At 36.0% G+C, this 26,896-nt stretch overlaps 1 protein-coding gene across 2 annotated transcripts in view; it reads right to left on the bottom strand.

Annotated features, from left to right (window-relative positions):
• The window catches only part of SLC2A13 (solute carrier family 2 member 13), a 470,241-nt gene that overhangs the window by 214,753 nt on the left and 228,592 nt on the right, over positions 1 to 26,896 (bottom strand). For both annotated transcript variants that reach the window (XM_081248366.1, XM_081248367.1), the window contains exon 4: positions 26,782 to 26,890. In XM_081248366.1, the coding sequence (XP_081104492.1) occupies positions 26,782 to 26,890 (109 nt within the window). The remainder of the gene's footprint in view (positions 1 to 26,781; positions 26,891 to 26,896) is intronic.

The raw sequence follows: 26,896 nt of genomic DNA, 5'->3' as shown, positions 1-26,896 counted from the left end.
TTTAATTTATAAATCACAGTAAGAGATTAACAATAACAATAAAATAGAACAATTATAACAATATACTATAATAAAAGTTATGTGAATGTGGTCTCCCTCTTTCTCTCAAAATATCTCATTGTATAAATTCAATGCCTTTTCACCTTAACTAAGCACTCATCACACATTGAGGCCATAACTTCTGCAGTTTAAGGTGTGAAAGCAAAACTAGCATAAATTTCTTTCTCTTCACAATTTCATGGATAGAAGATTCATTCTTACCATAGATCTTAGCAACCTTGGCAAAGGACTTTTTTCTTTCCTTATTAAGTCCAGAACTTTCACCTTTCCACTTAAAGGAAGCAGTTTATGACTCTTCTTTGGTATATCCAAATTGCCAGCATTATTACTTTTGTGCTTTGGAGCCTTTATCAAGTAAAATAAGTGTTGCTTGAATACAAGTACTGTGATACTTCAACAATCGTTATGATTACTGATTTTCATCTTCCTCAAGAAGAACCTTCAGAAACCTTGTTACACTCTGATCAGGAGACTTCAATAGCTTCCTCTTAATAATTGAACAGCCAGACAGAAGATAAGTAAGGAAACAGAGAACTTAACACAACTAGACCTAACAGACATATACAAAATAGTCTCCTTAAGTGCACACAGAACATTTTCCAGAATAGACCATGTGTTTTTAGGCCATTAATTAAAGTCTCAATAGATTTAAAAATACATATCATATAAAGTATCTTCTCTGACCACAATGGGATGAAGTTAGAAATCGATAACAGAAGTAAAAGTGGAAAATTCACAAATTTGTGGAAATTAAACAACATAATCTTAAACAATCAATAGATCAAAAAAGAAAAATCACAATGGAAATTGGAAAATATGTAAAGACTAATAAAAACAAAAACACAACATAACAAAACTTATGGGATGCAGCAAAAGCAGTGTTAAGGGGAAAATTTATAGCCATAAGCCCTTACATTAAAAAATAAGAGAGATCTCAAATCAACAACCTAACTTTACGATTTAAGGAACTAGAAAAAGAGGAATAAACTAAACCCAAAGTTAGCAGTAGGAGGGAAATAATTGAGATTAGAGGTAAACAAAGAAAATAAAATAAAAATAATGTAGTCAAAAGTTGGTTTTGGACTTCCCTGGTGGCGCAGAGATTAAGAATCTGCCTGCCAATGCAGGGGACATTGGTTCAAGCCCTGGTCCAGGAAGATCCCACATGCCACGGAGCAACTAAGCCCATGCGTCACAACTACTGAGCCTGTGCTCTAGAGCCTGCGAGCCACAACTACTGAGCCCACATGCCACAACTGCTGAAGCCTGTGTGCCTAGAGCCCGTGCTCTGCAACGAGAAGCCACCGTAATGAGAAGCCCGTGCACTGCAACAAAGAGTAGCCTCCACTCGCCACAACTAGAGAAAAGCCTGCGCACAGCAACAAAGACCCAATGCAGCCAAAAATAAATAAATTAAAAAACAAAAAAGCACTAGAAGAATTAAAAAAAAGAAGTTGGTTCTTTGAAAGGATCAATAAATTTGACAAGTCTTTAGCTAGATGGACTAAATAAAAAAGAGAAGACTCAAGTACTAACATCAGAAATGAAAGTGGGGACATTACTACAGATACTACAGAAATAAAAAGGATTATAAGAGAGTACTATGAACAATTATATCCAATAAATTGGATAACCTACATGTAATGGACTACATGTAATTCCAAGAAACACAAAACTTACTAAGACTAAATTATGAAGAAACAGAACATCTGAATAATCCTACAACTATTAAGGTGTTTGAATCAGTAGTCAAAAATCTTCCAGCAAAGAAAAGCCCTGGATTAGATGGCTTCACTGGTGAATTCTCAAACATTTAAACAACTACTATCAATCCTTTCCAAACTTTTCCAAAAAATTGAAGAGGAAGGAACACTTTCTAACTCATTCAGTGAGGCCAGCATTACCCAGACACCAAAGCCAAACAGACATTATAAAATTAAAGACCAACATTCTTTATGAACAAACTAGCAAACTGAATTTAGCAGTATATTAAAAGGATTATACATGATGAACAAGTGGGATTTATTATGGGAATGTAAGGATGGTTCAACATATGAAAATCAATCAATGTAATATGTCATATCAACAAAAGGAAAACATCATATGATCACATCTTAAGTGATGCAGAAAAAGCATTTGATAAAATTCAACACCCTTTTGTGATAAAGACAGTCAACAAACCAGGAATAGAAGAAAACTATCTCAACATAGTAAAAGCAATATAAGAAAAACCCATAGTAAACATCATACTCAATGGTGAAAGACTAAAAGCTTTTCCTCCAAGATCAGGAACAAGACAAGGATGCCCACTTTCCACTTCAATTCAGCATAGTATTGGAAGTTCTAGCCAGAGCAATTAGGCAAGACCAATAAAGGAGAAGTAAAATGATCTCTGTTAGAAGTTAAGATGGTCTTTTACGCCAAAACCCCTAAAGTTTCTATAAAAATTCTGCAAGAAGTAATAAACAAATTCAGCAAAGTAGCAGGATATAAAGCCAACAGACAAAAATCAGTTGCATTTCTATACAATGACAATGAACAATCTCAAAGGAAATAAAGAAAATAATTCCATGTACAACAGCATCAAAAAGAATAAAATACTTAGAAATTAACTTAAGCAAGGAGGTGAAAGACTCGTACAATGAAAACTATATTTTTTTCTAAAAGAAATTAAGGATGACATAAATACATGGAAACACATCCCATGTTCATGGATTGGAGGACTTAATATTGCTAAGATGGCAATACTATCCAGAGTGTTCTACAGATTCAATGCAATTCCTACAAAAGTCTCAGGGATTTTTTTTCAGAAATAGAGATAGAAAATTCATATGGAATTTTAACAGTCTTTTCAACAAATGGTTCTGGGAAAACTGGATATCTAAATGCAAAAGAAAGGAATTGGATCCTTACCTAACACCACATTAAAAAATTAACTCAATATGGATCAAAAATCTAAATGTAAGACCTAAAATTATAAAACTCTTAGAATAAAACACAGGACAAAGCTTCATGAAATGATTTCTTATATATAACACCAGAGGCACAGGCAAAAAAAGAAAAAATACACAAATTAGGCTTCTTAAATTTTTTTTTTAATTTTGTGCATCAAAAGACAATAACAGAGTAACAAAGTAGCCCACAGAATGGGAGAAAATTTTGCAAATCATATATCCTATAAGAGATTAATAGCCACAATACATAGAATACTCTTAAAACTAAATAACAAAAAACAGATTGTTGAGTCCATAAATCTGTAAATTTGTATCTCCTAACAAATTTCAGAGGCTTTTCTGCCAGTATTTTTTCTATTTCTTTTTCCTGCTCCATTATCTCACTCTCTCCATCTGGGACTCCATTTTTCTTCTGAAATTGCCTCACATAATCTGAGGCTATCTTTACTCAAAAAAAACTTTTTTCTTTCTCTTCTTCAGATTTTTATTGTCTTCATTCTGATATTAAAGCCATCTAGTAAATACTTTACTTCTGGTACTTTATTTTTCAATTGTAAGATTTGCATTTGGTTATTCTTCATAGTTTCTTGAGATTCCCTATCTTTTCATTCATTACAAACATATCATCTTACATCTCTTGGAGCATAGTTATAACCGATGCTTTAAAATTGTTATCTAATGACTCCAACATCTGGGTCATTCTGGGGTTGCCTATGAAATAATTAATGAAAACAAAACCAAAACAAACATTACTTTAGAAAAGTTGCATTTTAATTAGATTCTTAACATGGAGGATTCAATGATTTAATAAAATAAAATAAAATGCATATTTCTTTGCCTCTAAGATGCTTCAGTTTTATTACATGGAAAGATGAATGATAAATTAATTGAATATGAAAAAAACTGTCTAAAGCATTTAAAACCAAATCAACTAATAGCACATTTAAGTCACATCAATATTTACCAATTTTTCATAGCAGTACAGAGTTTAATAAAAAATAAATAATTTTCCTATTTTATTTAAGTTAACCACATTAATTTCTTTAGTGACTCTCACCTAGCTGTTAGGATATCCTATGCAGTCCTTTATGAAAGGGATAGATTCCAAAATACAAAAGGAGCCTATTGCTTCAACTGGGCATGGATTTGATGCACTTCTTTATTTGGTTGGTTAAATATTTACAATACTGAAACAAAGGTTGTTTGGAATTTATTGGAAAAATTCAAATAATGTGCAGAACATTAAAGCAGTGAGAAATAAAATGTCCCTCAAAACACAATAAATTCATCCTCAGTCATTAAAATATGTGAATAATAGTAATTCTTTCCACTCAAAGACAAGGAAGATTGTATTAAATAGTGACAGATAACTATTTTGAGGAAGTGAATAATACCCCTTTAGTCAGTTTTTAAGAATATCCTACATGTACATTTCAGGTTTAGAGGCTTGGGAAGTTTCAAAGACATATGTTATAATGAGTGCTCTAAGGAAACATTATAGATACTTTTCTTATGAGGAATTTCAAAAATTCAAGCATATTTATATGGTTCTGACATTTATAAAAGTGGGAGCCAAGAGATGAATTGCATGGTCAGCATTCTATAATAAATGAGTGAGACATGTAATATTGTTTTGTAAACTGCTCTTAAGTATTTTGACATATCTTTCCCTGGTATTTTAACAGGCATGTCATCATTTCAATAGATAATAAATCTTTACAATTTTATAAACTGTATATAGCTCTAAATGTGAAGAATTTTTATAGGTTTCATTTATAGAGAAAATTCTCTTCCTGATGCTATTTGATTTAGAAAGCCTGCTCAGCTGATGGAGCAATCCATCAAGGTGTCGGTACATAATTAATAGTACTTTTAGAACCAACACATTTAGTTTGTTCACATACAAATTAAACAGTAATAGATTGTGCACTAAGCATTTTAAAGAGATAAGATTCCTGTCAGCCAAATACCTATAGTTCTTGTATTAAAATCAAATGGCGTGGTGCTTCTGAGTCGAGAAATAATGTTTCTCTCTCATTCTCTTTATGAAGTGCTCCATTACATTTTTTGCATTTTATAGAATTTTTTAAAATCTTGAATTTCACAAGTTTACTTCTACCTTTGATCCATGATACCAAAATACTTGTAGAGTTTAATATTTTCTTCTAGGTATAGAATAACGATCAATGTACAGAGTAAAGTAATTGAAAACTGGTGAGGCATATGAATTAAAAAGTTTCGTGGAAAAAGTATAAACATATTAATCAAAGCATATCCTTGCCTTTTTCTCCCCCAAATTTCATTTAAAATATAAAATCTTTAGTATATAATAAGTTAGTTCAGGATTTCATGGGCTATTAAAGTTAATAAATGTTTTATATTTCAAAGAAGCATATTCATTATATCTGGACTACATCTAATTAGAATGTATCTTTTCTAAAAGAATAACACCAAACAAGAAAAGAATATTGCATTTGCTATTGTTACCCTCAAAGCTGTTTTTCAAAATCAATATGCAATGATATAGAAACTTGGGTAAATTTTGTTTCATATTCAAAATTTTTATTTTAAGGGACATTCAGAAAAGCTAAAGGATATGCTTTAATTTGATGAATTTATTAAGCTTCAGTATGTTCAAAGCACTGTGCTGATATACAAAACATGACTGTCTTATTTCAACATTTATTGAGCTACTATGGAAGTGTGGAATACAAAAATAAACAGTACATACCCTTGAAGTCTCTGAAATAAGTAATTAAATAAATTAAACTTCTAGTTAATTGGACACAAACATTAAAGTATAAATTAAAACATGTGTAATTTTAAGCTTAGTATCAAATGCATATATTGTTGAAAAATGAATTAAATTTCCAGTAACAAGAGCCTGGTATATGTTTAAGAATTTATTACTTACATTACTTCATTTTGATCCTCTCCTATAGCAACATTATTTCTAAAAGGGAAACAATGTTTTAACACAACAACATCTACTTCAAAGATCAAAGATATTTCACACATCAGAAAAAAAATTTAGGGCTTCCCTGGTGGCGCAGTGGTTGAGAGTCCACCTGCCGAAGCAGGGGACACGGGTTCGTGCCCCGGTCCGGGAAGATCCCACATGCCGCGGAGCGGCTAGGCCCGTGAGCCATGGCCGCTGAGCCTGCGCGTCCGGAGCCTGTGCTCCGCAACGGGAGAGGCCACAACAGTGAGGCCCGCATACAGCAAAAAAATAAAAAAAAAAAAATAATGTCACAGAGCACTAAGTTTTGATACCCTTTTGCCCAGTTTCTGCTTACTAATTCGAGTAAAAAATCTTACTCAGACTAAAAAAGCCTATAAAGTAAATCCATGCTATTTCTTTCTCTTTTTTATTTATTGAGGTATAGTTGACTTACAATGCTATTTTTAATATGTAAATTTACTGATTTAATTTGAGAGCCTGCCAATCCTTCATTCAGGCTCTGACGGCACTTTCTGTGTGAGTGGTGGTACCAAGAGTGCTTCTTCTAATAAATGAGCAATACATAAAATAGAACCAAAATGCTAGATTCTCTACTATACAGATGATGAGAGTTAAGATTTTTAAATCTTAAAAATTTTGAAGATATACTAAGTACGGAACTAATTTTTATAGTGAAATAGTTGTTTACTTTTGTTTTGCATAACTTTCCTTTTTTAATTGAAGTATGTTGATTTACAATATTGTGTTACTTTCAGGTGTATAGCACAGCGATTCAGTTACACACACACACACACACACACATTCTTCTTCAGATTCTCTTCCCTTATAGGTCATGACAAAACAGAGTGTAGTTACCTGAGATATACAGTAGGTCCTTTTAGATTATCTATGTGCTATATAGTAGTGTATATATGTTAATCCTAACCTTCTAACTTATCCCTCCTCCTACCACCCATTCCCCTTTGATAATATAAATCTGTTTTCTATGTTGATGAGTCTCTCTGTGTTTTGGAAATAAGTTCATTTGTATTTTTTTTTTTTTTAGATTCCATATATAAGTGATATCGTATGACATGAACCTTTCTCTGTCTGGCTTACTTCACCTAGTACGATAATCTCTAGGTCCATCCATGCTGCTACAAATGGCATTATTTCATTCTTTTTTATGGCTAAATTGTATTCCATTGTATATATATACTACATCTTCTTTATCCATTCATCTATCAATGGACATTTAGGTTACTTCCATGTCTTGGTTATTGTAAATAGTGATGCAGCAAACACTGGGGTCTACGTATGTTTTCAAATTATGGTTTTCTCCAGATATATGTCCAGGAGTGGGATTGCAGGATCATATGGTAGCTCTATTTTTAGTTTTTTAAGGAACCCATACTGTTGCCCATAGTGGCTGTAGCTGTACCAATTTACATTCCCACCAACAGGGTAGGAGGGTACCTTTTTCTCTACACCCTCTCCAGGATTTATTATTTGTAAGCTTTTTGATGATGGCCATTCTGACCAGTGTGAGGTCATACCTCTTTGTAGTTTTGATTTGCATTTCTCTAATAATTAGCAATGTTGAGCATCTTTTTATGTGCCTTGTGGCCATCTGTATGTTTTCTCTGGAGAAATATTTAGAACTTCTGCCCAATTCTTTTTTTGTTATATGCCGCGGAGCGGCTGGGCCCGTGAGCCATGGCTGCTGGGCCTGCGCGTCTGGAGCCTGTGCTCTGTAATGGGAGAGGCCGCAACAGTGAGAGTCCCACGTACCACAAAAAAACAAAAACAAACAACAAAACAACTGACACTTAGAGAGGGCTTCCTCTATGTCAGGTGCTGTTTTAAATGCCGTGGGTCAGGGTTTCTCATCCTCAGCACTGTTGACATTTTGGGTTGGATAATTTTTTGTGGTGGGAGCTGTCCTGTGTGTAATAAGGGGTTTAGCAGCATCCCTGGGCTCTATCCCCTGGGTACCAGGGGCCCCTCCCCTAGCTGTGACAACTGAAAATGTCTCCAGACAATGCCAGCTTTCCTGAAGGGGGTAGTGAGCAGAGTCCTTCCCTCCATAGCCCAGACACCTTGAGAACAACTGCTTTATATAAACTAATTTATTCCTCTCAACAGCCCTCTAAGGTGGGTCCTATTATTGTCCTCATTTTATGGAAGGAGAAGCTGAGGCATAGAGTGGTTAAGTAACTTGTCCGAGGTTACACAACTAGTCAACAATCACACTGGATGTGAAACCAGGCACTGCTCTGTGAACCCTTGCCTAGCGCATCCAACAGGCTGGGCGCAAACTGTCTGGGATCCAAAGACCCATGTAAACCAGGGGACAAAACAAATGCCAGCGGCATCAAGCAGGGCTGTGAGGTGGCTGGAGTGAACTGGGGAGCCTTGCCAGAATTGCCTGTTTTTCTTTTTTTTTTTTTTATTAGTTTCTGCTTTATAACAAAGTGAATCAGTCATACATATACATCTGTTCCCCCATCACTTCCCTCTTGCATCTCCCTCCCTCCCACCCTCCCTATCTCACCCCACCAGGCGGTCACAAAGCACCGAGCTGATCTCCCTGTGCTATGCGGCTGCTTCCCACTATCTATCTACCTTACGTTTGGTACTGTATATATGTCCATGCCTCTCTTTCGCTTTGTCACAGCTTACCCTTCCCCCTCCCCATATCCTCAACTCCATTCTCAAGTAGGTCTGTGTCTTTATTCCTGTTTTACCCCTAGGTTCTTCATGACATTTTTTTTTCTTAAATTCCATATATATGTGTTAGCATACGGTATTTGTCTTTCTCTTTCTGAGTTACTTCACTCTGTATGACAGACTCTAGGTCTATCCACCTCATTATAAATAGCTCAGTTTCATTTTTTTTTTGTGGCTGAGTAATATTCCATTGTATATATGTGCCACATCTTCTTTATCCATTCATCCAATGGACACTTAGGTTGTTTCCAACTCCGGGCTATTGTGAATAGAGCTGCAATGAACATTTTGGTACATGTCTCTTTTTGAATTATGGTTTTCTCAGGGTATATGCCTAGTAGTGGGATTGCTGGGTCATATGGTAGTTCTATTTGTAGTTTTTTAAGGAACCTCCATACTGTTCTCCATAGTGGCTGTACCAATTCACATTCCCACCAGCAGTGCAAGAGTGTACCCTTTTCTCCACACCCTCTCCAGCATTTATTGTTTCTAGATTTCTTGATGATGGCCATTCTGACTGGTGTGAGATGATATCTCATTGTAGTTTTGATTTGCATTTCTCTAATGATTAATGATGTTGAGCATTCTTTCATGTGTTTGTTGGCAGTCTGTATATCTTCTTTGGAGAAATGCCTATTTAAGTCTTCTGCCCATTTTTGGATTGGGTTGTTTGTTTTTTTGCTATTGAGCTGCATGAGCTGCTTATAAATTTTGTAGATTAATCCTTTGTCAGTTGCTTCATTTGCAAATATTTTCTCCCATTCTGAGGGTTTTCTTTTGGTCTTGTTTATGGTTTCCTTTGCTGTGCAAAAGCTTTGAAGTTTCATTAGGTCCCATTTGTTTATCTTTGTTTTTATTTCCATTTCTCTAGGAGGTGGGTCCAAAAGGATCTTGCTGTGATTTATGTCATAGAGTGTTCTGCCTATGTTTTCCTCTAAGAGTTTGATAGTTTCTGGCCTTACATTTAGGTCTTTAATCCATTTTGAGCTTATTTTTGTGTATGGTGTTAGGGAATGATCTAATCTCATACTTTTACATGTCCCTGTCCAGTTTTCCCAGCACCACTTATTGAAGAGGCTGTCCTTTCTCCACTGGACATTCCTGCCTCCTTTATCAAAGATAAGTTGACCATATGTGCGTGGGTTTATCTCTGGGCTTTCTACCCTGTTCCATTGATCTATCTTTCTGTTGTTGTGCCAGTACCACACTGTCTTGATTACTGTAGCTTTGTAGTATAGTCTGAAGTCAGGGAGCCTGATTCCTCCAGCTCCGTTTTTCATTCTTAAGATTGCTTTGGCTATTCAGGGTCTTTTGTTTTTCCAAACAAATTTTCAAATTCTTTGTTCTAGTTCTGTGAAAAATGCCAGTGGCAGTTTGATAGGGATTGCATTGAATCTGTAGATTGCTTTGGGTAGTAGAGTCATTTTCACAATATTGATTCTTCCAATCCAGGAGCATGGTATATCTCTTCATCTATTTGTAACATCTTTAATTTCTTTCATCAGCATCTTATAATTTTCTGCATACAGGTCTTTTGTCTCCTTAGGTAGGTTTATTCCTAGATATTTTATTCTTTCTGTTGCAATGGTAAATGGGAGTGTTTTCTTGATTTCACTTTCAGATTTTTCATCATTAGTTTACAGGAATGCCAGAGATTTCTGTGCATTAATTTTGTATTCTGTTACTTTACCAAATTCATTGATTAGCTCTAGTAGTTTTCTGGTAGCATCTTTAGGATTCTCTATGTATAGTATCATGTCATCTGCAAACAGTGACAGCTTTACTTCTTCTTTTCCAATTTGGATTCCTTTTATTTCCTTTTCTTCTCTGCTGTTCTGCCCAATTCTTGATTGGGTTGTTTGCTTTTTTGATTTGAGCTGTATGAGCTGTTTGTATATTTTGGAGATTAATGCCTTGTCAGTTGCAGTGTTTGCAAATATTTTCTCCCATTCTGTAGGTAGTCTTTTTGTTTTGTTTATGGTTTCTTGTGCTGTGCAGCAAAAGCTTTTACGTTTAGTTAGGTCTGATTAGTTTATTTATTTCCATTACTCTAGCAGACGAATCCAAAAAGATATTGCTGCAATTTATGTGAATGAGTGTCCTGCCTATGTTTTCTTCTAGGAGTTTTATAGTATTTGGTCTTACAATTAGATCTTTAATCCATTTTGAGCTTATTTTTGTGTATGGTGTTAGAGAATATTCTAATTTCATTCTTTCACATGTAGCTGTCCAGTTTTTCCAGCACCACTTATTGAAGAGACTGTTTTTTCTCCAATGCATATTCTTGCCTCCTTCTTCATAGATTAATTGAGATCAGGAACAAGACAAGGATGTTCACTCTCACCACTTTTATTCAACATAGTTTTCGAAGCCCTAACCATGACAGAGAAGAAAAAGAAATAAAAGGGATCCAAATTGGAAAAGAAGAGATAAAACTCTCACTGTTTGCAGATGACATAATACTACACAGAAAATCCTAAAGATGCTACCAGAATGTTACTAGAGCTCATCAATGAATTCGGAAAAGTTGCAGGATACAAAATTAATACACAGAAGTCTGTTGCATTTCTATACACTAACAATGAAAGATTAGAAAGAGAAATTTAGAAAACAGTCCCATTTACCATTGCATCAAAAAAGAAAAACAAAACAAAACAAAAACCTAGCAATAAACCTACCTAAGGAGGCAAAAGATCTGTACTTCAAAAACTTTAAAATGCTGATGAAAGAAATTGAATCTGACAGAAACAGATGGAAAGATATACCATGTTCCTGGATTGGAAGAAGCAAAATTGTCAGAATGACCATACTACTAAAGGCAATCTACAGATTCAATGCAATTCCTATGAAATTACCAATGGCATTTTTCACAGAACTAGAATAAAAACATTTTAAATTTGTTTGGAAACACAAAAGACCTTGAATAGCCAAAGCAATCTTGAGAAAGAAAAACAGAGCTGGAGGAATCAGACTCCCTGACTTCAGACTATACTACAAAGCTGCAATAACCAAAATAGTATGGTACTGGCACAAAAACAGAAATATAGATTAATGGAACAGGATATGGTCCTCTAATCTATGACAGAGTTAATATTTTAAACAACATGTATTTTACTTCAGAGAAGCATTTCAATTATGAAGTCGACAATATTTTGCCTTAATATTTTAAAATACTTACGTCCAGTTAAACCCAGCACCTTTATTTCCTCAACTTGTCCACTAATACTACTATAAAATAAGTTAAAAGTTTTAAAAACTATGCAAAGATAAAGAACATTAGATTAGAAGTTTCAGACTGATAAGAGATTAGACATGTGGTGACTTGCTTAAAACATCAGAATATATGGGAGTGGCAGAGCAAGGGATGAGTTACATGACAGAACTCCAGAAAAGTCCAAGGATTGGAGGTACCAGATATTTCAGACACTGACTAAAAACAAGTTGAGAGTCTTTATAATAATCAGTTAGAGGCCCTCATCTCCCTCCCAGAGCTCTCACCCTACCCACACCTGGAAGGAGGCAGAGGTTTAATGTCTAGAGACAGTGAGCAACCAAGCTTGCAGATTTGAGGAGAACAGGTACAATGAAGGCCAGCTGGAAGGCATGGTCTGAAAATGAGAGTCTATGGCTTGAAAATTCTGAGGGAGAACAACAATTAAGTCTGAGGGCAGAATAGAGATTTTCATGGTCTCAGTTTTTTTTTACTTCCCATTGAGCTTTTCACAGTCAACTACTGCACTGTAAGGCTAAAGAGAGGAAATGGGATCCAGGAAACAGGGAAGCTAATGAGAAGAGAAGTAAAGAGAATTCCTACAGCTGTACCTAGACAGCATCCTGTTGGGGGGGATGGGGCAGGCAGGATAATGGAGGCTCCAGGAGGAGGGTCCGCAAGGAAGGCAAGGTGTGGGGAAGCAGAAGTACAAGGATGGATTTCCTGATGTTTCTTATTACGTTTAACGAACAAGAGAGGGGCTTCACAGTTCCACTGAGGAGTGTGCAGAAAGGATTAATGAGGGGTACACAGAACACTGAGCAAATTAAAGGAGGAGGCAATTATTTACAATAGGGGAGGAAAAAATGTTGGTACGCATGTATCAATCAGTTCACCAGGCCAGGCTCAGGCAGAGTAAGGTAGAGAAAGATGGAGGTGTCACCTGAGTAGCGAACAGAAGATGTGCAGCACAACAGAAGTACACAGACTCACAGCGCACTGAGTTGCTCAGTTGGAAACAATGTTTCTGTAGTCACAATGTTGAAAACAGTGAACATTAGTTAATCCCAAAACTTGAGATATAATTATAAAGGTGGGCAGAATTGTGTGAATGTGAATGTGAATGGCGGTGGTTGGAAGAAGTATCTTCTGTAATGGAAAGTCAATACAGAATTGCAAACATTGAAATCAATAAAAATTATATAAATATTATTTACTTAGAAATACAGATAGTGTTAATATGGAGAGAAACATCTAAAAGAAGTGAAAGTAACTGTCCTTGGAGAGTAGAACTTGAGGTAGAAGATGAGGGACAGGGACAACTGCTTTTCATGGTAAACCTTATACTACCTTGACTCTTGTACATGTAATACCACAATAAAAATTAAACTCAAAATATAAAATATGAATAATGTTAAAATGAGTCTGTGACTTTTTTAACCCACCACATAAATGACCCAGATTCAAGAGCATAGTTTATTGTTTATTGAAAAAACTTTAAAATCAGGAAAATAGGAAAACTTGTTTTACTGTGCTTTAACAGATCAATCTTCAAATCAGTCAAGCCATTTGGTTCATATTCTACTATCAAAATAACCAGCTAACCAATATTCTTCACCTGGTTGTGGAAACACTGTGTACATGGAACCTAAGTTACCAGCATAATTTTAATAACCAAATTAATTCATAAATTGGCTTTCTAATGAACATGTGGGAACAAATAATTACTACACGATCCATGCTGAGAAGCCCTAATCGTTTCAGATTTTTTGATTTTAGAAATCACTTCAATTATCAACTAATATATCCATATTAGAGATAACCATTTATATACAAACATACTAACAATTGATACATGGGAATGATCTTGTGCCCCTTCACCTCTAACACTGTCAGAACAATTATAAGCATCATCTACTTCCTTCCTCCCCTACCAGGGGCAAGATAAACACCCTACAATAACCATAGTTCTCATCACTACAATCAGCTGCCCTTGCCAATGTCTTTGCTGTTGCCACCCCCTCTCCTATGCACCCATTCTCCTGCTGACAGGGTCTGGTACCTACCTACACCCACACCTGTACCTGGGCCTCCTGACCATCTGTGTTCTCTCATTCTACTCCCATCTGGAACTGGTGCTACAGGAATTCTGGGGCTGAGGGAAAATACACTTGGAATCTTGAGTTGTAACTTGGAAGTTTTCCTACAACAGCAATGATATGATTGTTTCAGCACTTCAGATATGGTAAGGCATAAGGGGATTTTGTATAACAGTTTAACATAGCCACATAGTTAACCACCGGGAAATTTCCAACTGAATTTTAAATCCTTAGAAGATAACCAATTAGTAAGTTTGAGGTACACTCTGTAAAGTCTAGTGAAAGAAAGAAATACTCTCCCACAAAACAAACAGCCAGAACATAAATACCTACAATTGTAAATACTTATCTGAATTTACTTGTTTGCATTTTACCCTAATTACAAAAATGTTATTATAGATTTAATTTATTGTATATTATTCTGTATTATTATATTATAGTTTTATTGAGGTCCAATCATGGAGTCCTCATTTTGTTACTCATGAAGTTATTCTTCTCTTTACTGATTGTTGCAAAGATTCATCTCACTGAACTGCAAACTGACCTTGTGCAATACAATTTGGCAATCCAGTTCGTTCATTTGGGATAAACCCAAAGGCTATATAAATACCTTTCTTCCATGCTGTTTTCAGTTCTGTGTTTTAATGGAATGAGGGATATACAGGAGTGATTTTGATTTTACTATATATTACTCCAATACTTTCCGACTACGAGGTTTGACAATTCAGAGATTTGGGTAAAGAGGAAAATAAAAAAGGAATTTTTTCTCAGTTGTTTAATAAATTTACTAAGGATTTGGAAAAGTCAGGCACTTCAAATAAAGGTAGAGTGCAGTATGACTACATTTCTTGACTATTAAGGCAAAATTAATAAATGCTCCAACATTTGACCCCCCAAGACACTTAGGTTCCCCTTCTTTCAAAACTTCAACAAGACTTTACTACAAAGAAACAGCAAAGGGCACATGATCATCAGTGACATCATTCGGTCCTAAAGAAGGGAAACAGAACAAGCATTTGTCCATATTTCCAATGCTACCAATATTTTCTGAGTGTCTACTGTATGCTGAGCAAAATTTAAAGGTGAATAAGACAGATGAGGGCTCTACTCTCATGAGCTTATTAACAAACAAGGAAACAAAGAGGATAATTTTAGGCAGTGATAAATACTATGAAGAAAATAAATGGAGAGAGATAACAGTGAAGAGAGGAGGTCAAATAGGGTCAAGACCTATCTGAGGTGTTGACATTTAAATTTAGACACAAGTGACAAGGAACCAGACACTGGGAGATCTAGATAAAGATCTTTCCAGGCAGAAGGAAAAGCAACTGCAAAGTCTCTAAGGTGGGAACAAACATAGAGAGTTTGAGAAACAAATGAAAGGAAAAAAGTCATTGTGCTTGAAACCTGGTGAGTGCTGGGGTGAGTAGCAGGAGATGAGGATGGTAAAAAAGATGCGAGCCCAAAGAGCAGAGTCACAGGAACATGGTGAAAAGCTGGGCTGACTTTAAGTGTGATGGAAAGCTACCAGAAGTTTCTGAGTAGTGGAGAGTTAAGGTCTTAATTCTGGCTGCTCTGTGGAGAATGGTTTATGGAGGGTAAACATGGAAACAGAAAGACCAGTTAGGAGACTGACAATTGCAAAAAATGAGACAATAGTGGCTAGTGTGGCTGGTAGTAGTGGAGATGAAGATAAGGGGAAGGATATACACTACACCATAGAGCTGAAGTTCCCAAACTTGTTTGCTTCATGGAGTCCTTCGTGTCTGAGTAATTTTTTTCAGCACCTCTAAGCCAAAAGAAATACCTAATGGTTCTGTTTATTAAAGTAAAACTACTTAATACTGGTAGTCTGAGCATGTAGTGTTTCCCTCACACATTTAATTTAAAATATCCCGCGGCTACCCTGTAAGGAGTGTCTCATGCCTCTGCACAGTTTGAAAATCATGGTTTTGGGGCTAAGACTTACTGGAGAACTGGATTGGGAAGTAAAAAGAGAAGAAAATCAACGATGACTCCTGGGTTTTGGGTCTGAGCAACTGGACAGATAGGAGCACTGCTCACTGAGATGTGTAAGAGTGAAGGAAAACACAACCACCCTGGAAGGTAGATTATATCCCATTTGTAAATAAGGAAGCTGAGACTTCGAGTAGCTGTGTAAGTCATTCAAGGTAGCACAACTGGTCAGGAAACATGGTAAAATTTGACTCCAGATCTGTCTGATACCAAATAAAATAATAATGTAATAAATAATGAGCTGCTATAAGTTAGTCACTTTAGAGTACATTAAATATGGTATCTCATTTAATTCTAACAACATTGTTAGATGGATCTGTCTGATTCCAACGTCACCTACAGCACATTCCCTCTTAGTTGATAAAAATGATTGTAAAGTGTTGGCAAATGGTAGTCTCATCCACTTAGTCTCAAAAAAAATTTTTTTAATGTGGAATGAAGGTCTTGAGGGTAGAAGATGAAACTGAACATTTTACAAATATCCACAGCTTTGCTGTAATGATTAGACTATATTGCTATTCCTAAAATCAGAGCAATATAACTTATCTGACCTCATTTTTATCCAGCCTTGAACAGGACATACATGCGAAAGTTCTAAGTAGACTATGAATGTTGATTTCTTAGGGCAGGTGGCACAACCTTAACTGTCTTGATGGTGTCCAGCCATGGAGAGTAACAGGGAATGTGGGGAACTGGAGAGGACACATAGGCTCCAAGAGGCAATGCAGTCCCCTTGAAATCTGGACTTCAGTGTGAAATTTAATAAGTGCAAAAATTCTGTCCTTTCCAAAGAGAACATTTCTCGGGGCTAAATTTAGTCCTTGCAAATAGTCTTAGATACAGAATTAAACTTCTCCAACAAAGTCATGACAAGTGACTGAGGGGAGAACCTTAAGGAAGTTGAAGAAGATCATCAGAAGAATCCAGAAGACTGTTAATTCTATGCAGGAAACTGTAGTTAAAATCACATAGTTAAATATACTCTACACGTTTTCTATTTTCTGGTACTGTGTGTTTTTACCGAAATGGAAACAGGAGCACCTTATATTTCGTTCTGTATATTTTAATCTGCCCAGTAAAAAGTAATCTTATCAAAATAAATGAAGATGTTCCAGCAGGGAACACTGTTCATTTTTCTCCCTGCCATGAATGACATGTCATTAGACTATTTGTCTCTGCATCTAGTAGCTTAATAGCATTTGAAATCATGCAATTCTATCAGCCACAGGAAGTACTATCACAAATGTGGATAGAAGTCACTACCTTAGCTCTTCAGTTGCCCTAAGAAGGAACCAAGACCTCTGTGTTCAGAATTTTTGTCATGGGACCTTCAGTGTTGAAACCCAAACTAAACTTAAAGAGTATCTAACCAATATTATAAATTAGTAGAAATGTCATTATAGCTTGTCACTAATTCTAAAGATAAGAACTCATTTGGCAGTGGTTTTGAAAAATCCTGTTCTCAAATCTTGAATGTCACTGCTTTTGTTTTCCTGAGGTCATAACTGCAAACTAGTTAAGGAAGACACTCACATAGTCAGACAGAGACAGATCCAGCATAACACCATACTATGACCGTGGTGATGAACAGAATAAAAACAAAAGTCAGTGGGAACAAAACTCTAGCTGGTTCTCCCTGGGGAATACTTTGAGGGGGGGCAATTTTATTATTTGTATAGTCTTTCTGGGGAAATAAAAAAATAAATCTGTAGTTTTATAAAGCAGAAATGTTAAATAAAGCACAAACAAATAAAGCACAATAACTGTTATGACAGATATCTACTCAGAGTGCTATAGGAGGCTAAAGGAGGATCATCTGAATCAGCTTCTGAGTGTAGGGAGATGGCATGTGACCTGAGTTGGGAGAACGGGATGTATGAAGGCCCTGAGGCTTCAATTAATCATCACCTAAAGCAGAGGATATTCCATATAGCAGGAGGCAAAAGCATGTGAGAAGTGGTCGGACACAGGACAGTGAAGAGATAGACAAAAGTCAGACCACGAAGGTCTCTAGATTTTGAGCTCTGCTGAACGCTATGGCTACCATTAAATGATTTTAAGTCAAGATGGGATATGATTTCTTTGTTTCAGAAAGTTCAAGTGCAGAGATAAGAAGGATAAAATGAGGGGCATGAGATTTATTGCAGAAAAATTCTCTGTGCATCTCCTCCTATGGTATTGCCCAGCTGTCTGGTCTCATATCCTCCCTCACAAAGGAAGGTTCACTTTGATTTTTCTCTCTTAGGAATTAGGAACTGAGACAATTCCAGTCAATCTTTTGTGATGCTTGAACTTAGAAGTATATCCAAGGTTATGGTGGCAGAGTGTGATCACATATGAGCAAAACCAGAGAAAGATCTCAAAGAGAAAGAAGGAAGAGAATGCATATAGCCAGAGAGAAACAAGAACACAATACCACGTGGACACAGAGGCTGCATTTCTGGTTTGAGCCCTGATGAAATAAAAATTCATATTTTAAGGCAAGACAAGAAAAAATTTAAATGTAAAATTTTTCTCTGCCCATTTTGGCCTCTACCCTTCCTTCTAGTGTACATCTACATTATGCCTTAACCAGACCTCCCCAATGGGAGAAATACCGGCTGAACCACATAGATCAATTTTTCCCCTTCTGGCACCAGCAATGTAGCTCCTTAGAAGGTAACACTGCTTTCTCAATCCTGTAAGGGGTCACAAGGACCCACTATTTTCCTTGTAGGTGCAGACATCTTTGGTGAACTTTATGTCCAATGCCAATTTATCATTTCCCTTAAAGATAACAATTGGTGCAGAACAGACTAGTCAGACAACCTGAGGAGATACTGGGCCAAACCTACTGGAAGTTCTTAGCTTAAATACTTACTTATGACCTACTAGCTATATTACTTCTATTCTGCCTATTTTATAAGATTATTGTTTCTTGCATTACCAAATGTGTGACTGAGCGTCAGATAAAATTAATGATGATTAGGTAACTTGAACCGATTGATCGAATATATAGTTCTATAAGATCAATGATTGTAATAATACTGTAACTCTAGATATGGGAAGAAGCAATGAAAGGGAACTATTTCCTGGATCATAACAGACTAGTAAAGCAGTGGTCCAGAGGCTTTGGCTACTGGTAACAGGGTCTAGTCCAGTAATAGCACATTGAGTGGCCTATCAATGAAATCCTTGCCTGATCTGGGAATGAGCATTCCTAGCACTGTGGGACAAACTGGTCACAAAATGCCTCCCAAACCTTGGTCAAAATTAAGACTGAAAGGGAAGGGATTGTAAAATAAAGAATGTTGCCCACCACTTCTACAAGAATCAAGTCATTAATCACTGCAGTCGCTGACCTACAATATACCCAGAAAGGAATTCCAGGCAAAGATCAGGATGAGGTAAAAGTGACAGAACTGCCCCTCAGATAGTTAGATATTTTCAGGAGAAATTTTTATGAACCTGATTCTTGTGTCTTCCCATACCTATAAAAGCACTAAAACCATTAACTAAGATGTCTATTCCTAGTGACTAGCAGTGACCTTCTACTGAGATGTGTGCTTGGTTGCATGTACTCTCTTCACCAAAATCACACATATGTTGGCCTCCCCCTTTACCTCTTCAGAAGATTCTCAGAGCTCTCTGAGAGACTGTCTCCCCAGTTATAATCCTCAGGTTGGCCCAAGTAAAGAAACTTTCCATTTCTTTCTTAGATTGACTACTGATTGATTTTTTTGTTGACAGCCTCTTGGTAGGTGCAGCTGTATTTCTTGACTTCAGTCCCTGTGCCCTTACTGTAAACTGCTCTAATTTTTCTTGTTAGGTTGGAGTAAAATTCAAATACTTGCAAATACAATGAACCATAACTAAAGCAGGGCCTAAACTTGTACAGATAATGAAAATGAAGAGAATAGGAAGGATATAAAAGGTGCTAAGGGAGTAAAATTAAGGAAATTGCGACTGGTTGGATTTGGACGTCTTGGCTCCCCAGCCATAGTCTTGGGCACCCACTAGTCATACCCTTCACTGAGATGGGGATAATAGGAGGAGGGGCAGAATTGGTGAGAAACAATAGGGATTCAGTCTTGTTCATGTAGAGATTGATGAGAGTAGGATATCCAAATAAAAATGCCCAGCAGTTGAACATGACTGTGCATCTCAGAGGAGTTCTGATCTGGAAATGTAGGCTAAGCCATCTCTTCCATGTAGCTGGTCATTGAAACTATGGAAGTGAATAAAATCTCCCAGCAGAGTTGTAAGCCAAGGCCTGCAGAGCACCAGCCTTAAAGTATAAATTGAGAAGAAAAAGTCATGAAGGAGACTCAAGATGAAATGCTATGACGTGCCACTAAGGGAAAATTTTTAAAGAGCACGCTGGTCAAGTGAGGACATCCCAGATACCTGACTAATTGAAAGGATAACAAATGTGAGTGTGAGAAGGGGAGAACCAAACTCCCCAACATCCTCTAAGTACCTCCTGTGTGGCAGACATTTCATGCCTCACTTCATCTTCAAAGCAACCTTTCAAGACAGGTGACAGTATATCCTTTTAAAGATAAGGGAGAAGACCAAAGTTCCCTGGGGATGGGCTATGTCATATTGTGTTTATCCAGTCCCTGGAGGAGTGCCTTCCACCGATTTGTTTAAAGAATGAACATTTTTACAATTTTGTAATAGTCTACCTGGAACTAACTAGACTGGTTACTCTCAAACTCACATATGATTTGGGGGGCAAGGTTCTGCTTTAGGGACACAGCAGGCCTATTTCCTGGGGCACATCCCTGGATTTCATGCTGTTATTTCAACTCATTAACAGCATCTTCTCAACTCATCTAACAGCATTTCTTCTGCTTACCTTTCAGCAAAACATATCAGTCAGAGAAAGGGAAGTCAAGGAAACCATATTTTCATATCACCAAAGATGTCCTGAGGAACCCAAATCTTAGTTGCTGATACTTGACAAACCAGTGGAGATAAATTTCGATTAATTATCACAGAACCTTAAATTCACATCTGACTTGGAAAACATGCCAAAAGGATTTGACTATCTTTTGATGTAAACCACAAGTCATGCCACCCAGGGTATACTTAGTCACAGATCCCCCACTTCCTAAGGAGGCATTATTAGCTCCTATTGTTCAAAAGTCATTGAGGTCTTTTCTGGTTCGCTTATATGCTGAATCTAGAAAAATGGTACAGATGAACTTATTTGCAAAGCAGAAATAGAGTCACAGATGTAGAGAACAAACTTATGGATACCAAGGAGGGAAGAGGGGATGCGATGAGTTGGGAGATTGGGACTGACATACATACACTACTATGTATAAAATAGATAACTAATGAGAACCTACTGTATAGCACAGGGAACTCTACTCAGTGTTCTGTGGTGACTTAAATGGGAAGGAAATCTAATAAGGAGTGGATATATGTATACGTATGACTGACTTACTTTGCTGTACAGCAAGAAACTAACACAACACTGTAAAGCAACTATACTCCAATAAAAATTAATTAAAAATAAAAGTCATTGAAGTCTTTTCTCCCTGACTTAAGAGGTAAAGAATGTATCAACACTGAAGCAGACAACACTCCTACCACATTTATAAGTTAGAAGAAAAACACTATTTTGACTTCTTTCTATATATTGAAAATTAGAGACAAGTATGAAAAAAAGGGTATTACAACAATTTTCCTTCTACAAAGGATGCTTCAAATGCTGGACTGATGGATAGGTTTGGGCCAAAGAGAATGAATCAACTATGGAATGGCCCTGCTTTCCACAAATGCTCTGGAATTTCTAAGCTGCAACACACAGTGAGCAGAAGGGAAGTTAACATGGTCTCAGTTCCCCTCTTGGGCCTGAACCATACAGGATATTTCATTTAATCACAAGAACCACAGGAGATATTCTTCCTGATTTTCAGGTCACTGAGGCTCTGAGAAGTTAAGAAGCTTGTGGAGTTTACACAGCTAGCAAGCGTGATGGGTTTCGATTTAAATTCAGAACTAACACCATAGGTTGTGTTAATATTTGATGTACCATGTTTCTATCCCCAAAATGACTCCATACAAAGAAAAATTTTAAAATAACAAAAAATCGTTTATATGTGCCCTCTTTATTTTCGAGGTAGAATCAGTCACTCATTTTTTCAATGTTCACATAGCATATTAATTTTTTTATAATACTGCATTATAATTATTTGGTCTGTCTGCTTAGGTAGAATATAGACTTCTCAAAGACAAGAATTTTAGTTTCCAAATATTTGAAGCTCTATCAACAATCTAGTAAATACCGGTTGAAGAATAAATAAATGAATACTTTAGCAGATGTAGTTTTAAGATTCCTATTGCAGGACACAATTATTTGTGAATTATAAAAAGAAAACAAAAGATTATAATATTCAAAAAATATACTCTCACCATCTCTTATGAAACTCCCATTTTATTGCTTACATTTTTCTTTTTAGATTAAAATCAATCTCCTGATAACTTTTTACTCAAGAAAGGTTTAAAGTAGTTCAAACGCAAATGTTCGAGCTTCCACTTTCACTTGAAACTCCATTTTTCCTCATTCAAATGTACATTAAAGTCCATCTATTTCACTTTATAGGTAATTAGAATGAAGACAGTTATCTGGCATGCCCAAAGTTCCATGGTGGAGACAGATCTTGAAAGTAATTATCCTGATTCCTGGGTCAATATTCTTCCCAGCACTCTAAACTCATCTTTCAAAAGAGTGAACCATGAAACTGAACATTTTCACATTCATTCGTTGACTTTCACCCAATTAACACAAATGACTAAAATACACTCATCTTGAAACATTCCAATGAGATAAGCATATTATCTTTTAATAGCTTTTTGGATTATGTTCTAAGCCCTAGTGAGGATGCAGAGAGAGGAGAAGGCTCACATTAGTGAGTTAGTATTTTGGTCCACTCATGCTGCCTACTGAGGACCTCAGAGAGAGTAAAACATCACCTCTGGTTCAGACTTACAACATAAGAGAGCATAAATCCTTATTCTTTTCTTCTTATTTCCTGTCACCTTTATTTTTCTCTGCATTTACCACCATCTGGCCTGATTTTTGTGCCATGTTTCCTGATTGCATGGTAATTTGTTACACTAGGAGAGCTTGTTGGGGATAAAATATGAGAATGGAACAGATTCAGAAGTATTGCACTTATGAAATTAAATTAATTAAATATGATTAACAAATATCATACCATCAGCCTGGCCTGCCCAAGAACTCTAGATCAGAGTATAAAGCAGAGGCCTCAACTGGGTACCAGTAGATTAAATACTTTGATGAGTTTTATGATTCTTGAGATAGATGCAATTTTATTAGCACAGAGTCGTTTTGGACTTTTATCCTTGGGTGGTAGTGAATTTCACTAACTTTGATATGTTGACTTATATTACCCCCAAACAAGCTTTAAAGAGTCAGCCCTGGGCATTTCAGGTGCTTTACAACTGAAGGGTAGCCCAGGTGACCTAGAGTCAGAAAATCAGGGTTCTACCCTCAGCTCTAAAACTTATTGTGTGAGTGGACAAGTCACTTTAACTCATTAAGCCCTTGCTGCCTTCGTTTGAGAATAAACAGAACTGCCCTGCCTACTTGACAGGATTTTTATAAAGAACAAGGGAGATCATGTCTATGAAAATATTTTATAGTGTTAGATATATATATATATAAAACAGTAAACATTTTTGTTTTTATCATGACAATAATAAATAATTACACCATTAGACAAGCTAAGAGTTTTGTCCTATTTTTCCTTTTCTGTTAATATTTACTGAGCTAATATATGCTAGAGTAGTACTGGTATTAATGCTCAATAATGATACCTATTAAGATTATTATTGCAAGGGCATATTTTCCAAAAATTTTCTATTATCTCTTATAAATAAAATAGAAGAAGTGACCCACTGGGGATTAAGGTAAAGAAGTTATAGAGGTAAGAATGATCTGCCCAGCCAATATAATTGTCTATTTCCCACCCCTACTTTAAGTTAGTAGAAAAGGGAAGAGTAAGAAGAGATGAAGCTGGGAGCATTAACCAAAAAGAAGAGTAGCTTAAAAATAAAGGACTGGTATGGAGTGTCCAAAAGAAGTTCACACACCCACAGTTCCTTTTACCTGAAGATGACATAAAAAGCTTAAAATTCTGGATTTCCTTCTCTTTACTGAGGATTTTCTGTGTAACCTTAAAATAAGCCATTGAACCTCTTGGTCTTCCCAGGTAAAAATCTGATACCTTCCACCTGTCCAAGATGGACTGATTTTATGTTTATCAAGACTTATCAAAATATAGCTTATTTTAAGTTCCTCAAAAGAAGCAAGATGCTATCAAACCCAGATGGAACCAGCTGTCTTCCTTCTTTCTCTTTTTTTTTTTTCCTCTCACTCTCCCTCCCTACGTACCTGCCTACCTACCTAATTACTCACCCATACACATTTTGGTTGTGGTAATAATAATGTGGGAAGGATCCATTTATTAATAAAATAAAAATTCTTAGTCAGAAAATGGAAAATTATTGACATTATAACTAGGGTTTAGAATAGATCACATGAGAATTTCTTAAAAGAGCTGTCTTCACATTAATCATCATCATCTTCATCTATCATTACTCTCCCTTTTATTTTGACAGATGTGGAAATATTTTATTGGTCTGTGAGGCGGTGCAATAATATACCAGGGCTTTATCAGGAAAACAGAGCTCCATTTGCTCTGTTCTTTCTCTCTTGTGAATAGAGAATAATCTATTCAGCTGCATGTTTGAAATTATTAAGTGATCAGAGTCATAACAGAAAATTGCCTCTTCTAAAATTTAAATGTAGTGTCTGAAGTATGTAATGGTTTTAAGGTCTTAGAAGTCCTATGCACAGTAGGATAGAAGAAGATGATAAGGTATGGGTTAGGATATAAACATAAGTTATACAAATAAAAGATACTTAAATACACTCAAACCACATATATATTTTTTTCACGGTAGAGAATGAAAAAACTAAATATTCCAAGAAGTAAATCTATTTCCTTAACTGAGACAGAACATTAAATAATTCATGGAGATAGAAATAAAGATCCCATGAGGGAGAAAAGAGAAAACTAAACATGGTAAGATTACATAATACAATTGTAAGGATGATTTATCTTTCAGTGTTTCCCCATATGATCTTTCTATGAACTTTTCTTGGCAAAAAATAGAATTCAAAATACCTCATATTTCAGGTTCACACAAACTTGGGGTGAAAGATGGATTTCATAAAAACATTTCAACTTCTACAGATTATTAAGTAGAACAAACAAAAAAGATTTTCAGAAATAGGCATATTTTAATTTAGGTTGATAAATTAGATTTTCACATAGGGTTATTACTGCATTGCATTATTTGAAAGCTTGGTGCTAGCCTTGTTACAATTCCATATCATCACCACACTGAGGACAGTGGACGTGCCTCAGAAAAGTCATGGTGTGCCACATCCAGAAACAAAAATGCTGGGCACCATACCAACAGATGGGTCTAAATAGAGCTGATAAAGGTGAAGAAAAAATGAAGGTAAATGTTAGAGGGAAGGAGGAGAGAACCAACATTAAAAACGTAGTCCCGGAAGCTGAAGTCCAACAAGAATTACCATCAAAGTCAAATTCACAAACAGCGTGGATGTATTCAAGATGGAGTTTCTTAGCAAATTCCAATTTAATCTAATTGGTCATTGGGCTCTAGCCATTATTTTAACTAATTCACTCTTCTCAAATTACCGTGGAATAATTCATTATAACCCAAGTAATTTTAAAGGAAAATATCAAGAGTCCCAAATACAAATGGTTTACTAGGTAATATTTAATTTTACATAATTTGCATTTTTCTAATGAATAATTTTAACCAACAGGTAGTGGGGGAAATCTTCTAAGATTTAGGAGCTTTTCACCCAACAAGATTCTCAGCAAAGATCGTGGCTTTACTCTAACCCACGTTCTATCACCTAGGATCTTAAAAGTCTCCCATTGGAATAGTCCTACACAGACCTTATGAAGACTTGAAATTCTGTATTAAACTGTGAGTTTATTTAATGTATTGTTTCCTTCACCAGCCTGTATGCTCTGTAGGGCCAAGGACCATGTCTACTTTATTCACTGCTATGTATCTATTACAAAATAGACCATCAAAAATGGGTTTAATATTGAATGAATGAAATGTGGTAGAACCCGCACTATTCACCCTGCTCCACCCACAACACACATATAACTTTGGGAATTAGTCTGAAAACTAGAAAACAGGGAACTTGTGTGTCTTTCCTACTTCTCTGCTCCCACTCGATCCCTGGCCCACTGTACCCTGGTTGTAAAAAACATACTTCTATTAATGTTATTATCACATTGCATTGTAACTGACGGCCCTAAAAGGAAATGAACTAGTTATCTGTGTGTCCATTAATTTCTAATAATGCCAGGTGATTTCCTTTTGTTTTACCTTTTAATGTGAATCAAGAAATAGCTTATGAAAATGATACATTCAGTAGCTCAGAATATAAGGACATATTGGATGGCATAAAAGAGAAATTCTGTGAAATCAAATAAAGTCAATAATTACAACAAACAAAATGTCACTTCCTTCTAGTTACAATTTTACAGGATTTAAAAAATTGTAAGGTTAAGTATCTTCCAAAAGGAGAATTCTACACATTTAATAAAAACAAATCACCGAGTCCTACTCTTTCTTTTCCATCTAAATTAATTCCTTCACAATCTTTTCAGTAAAAAACCAGAAAGAAATACATACATGATGGTGTTAATGCCTGAGAGCTGTTGGAACATTTGTAGGCCACAACCCACAATTAAAGCTCGGCGAGTTGGGGGATAACTCAGCATTCTGCAGATCACAGGTCCAGCTTTTA

Source organism: Mesoplodon bidens (genome assembly GCF_964165515.1).
Source record: "Mesoplodon bidens genome assembly, chromosome: 11".
NCBI classification, from domain to species: Eukaryota; Metazoa; Chordata; class Mammalia; order Artiodactyla; family Ziphiidae; genus Mesoplodon; species Mesoplodon bidens.
Note: the sequence above shows the minus strand (reverse complement) of the source record. Positions and strands in the feature narration are given on the sequence as shown.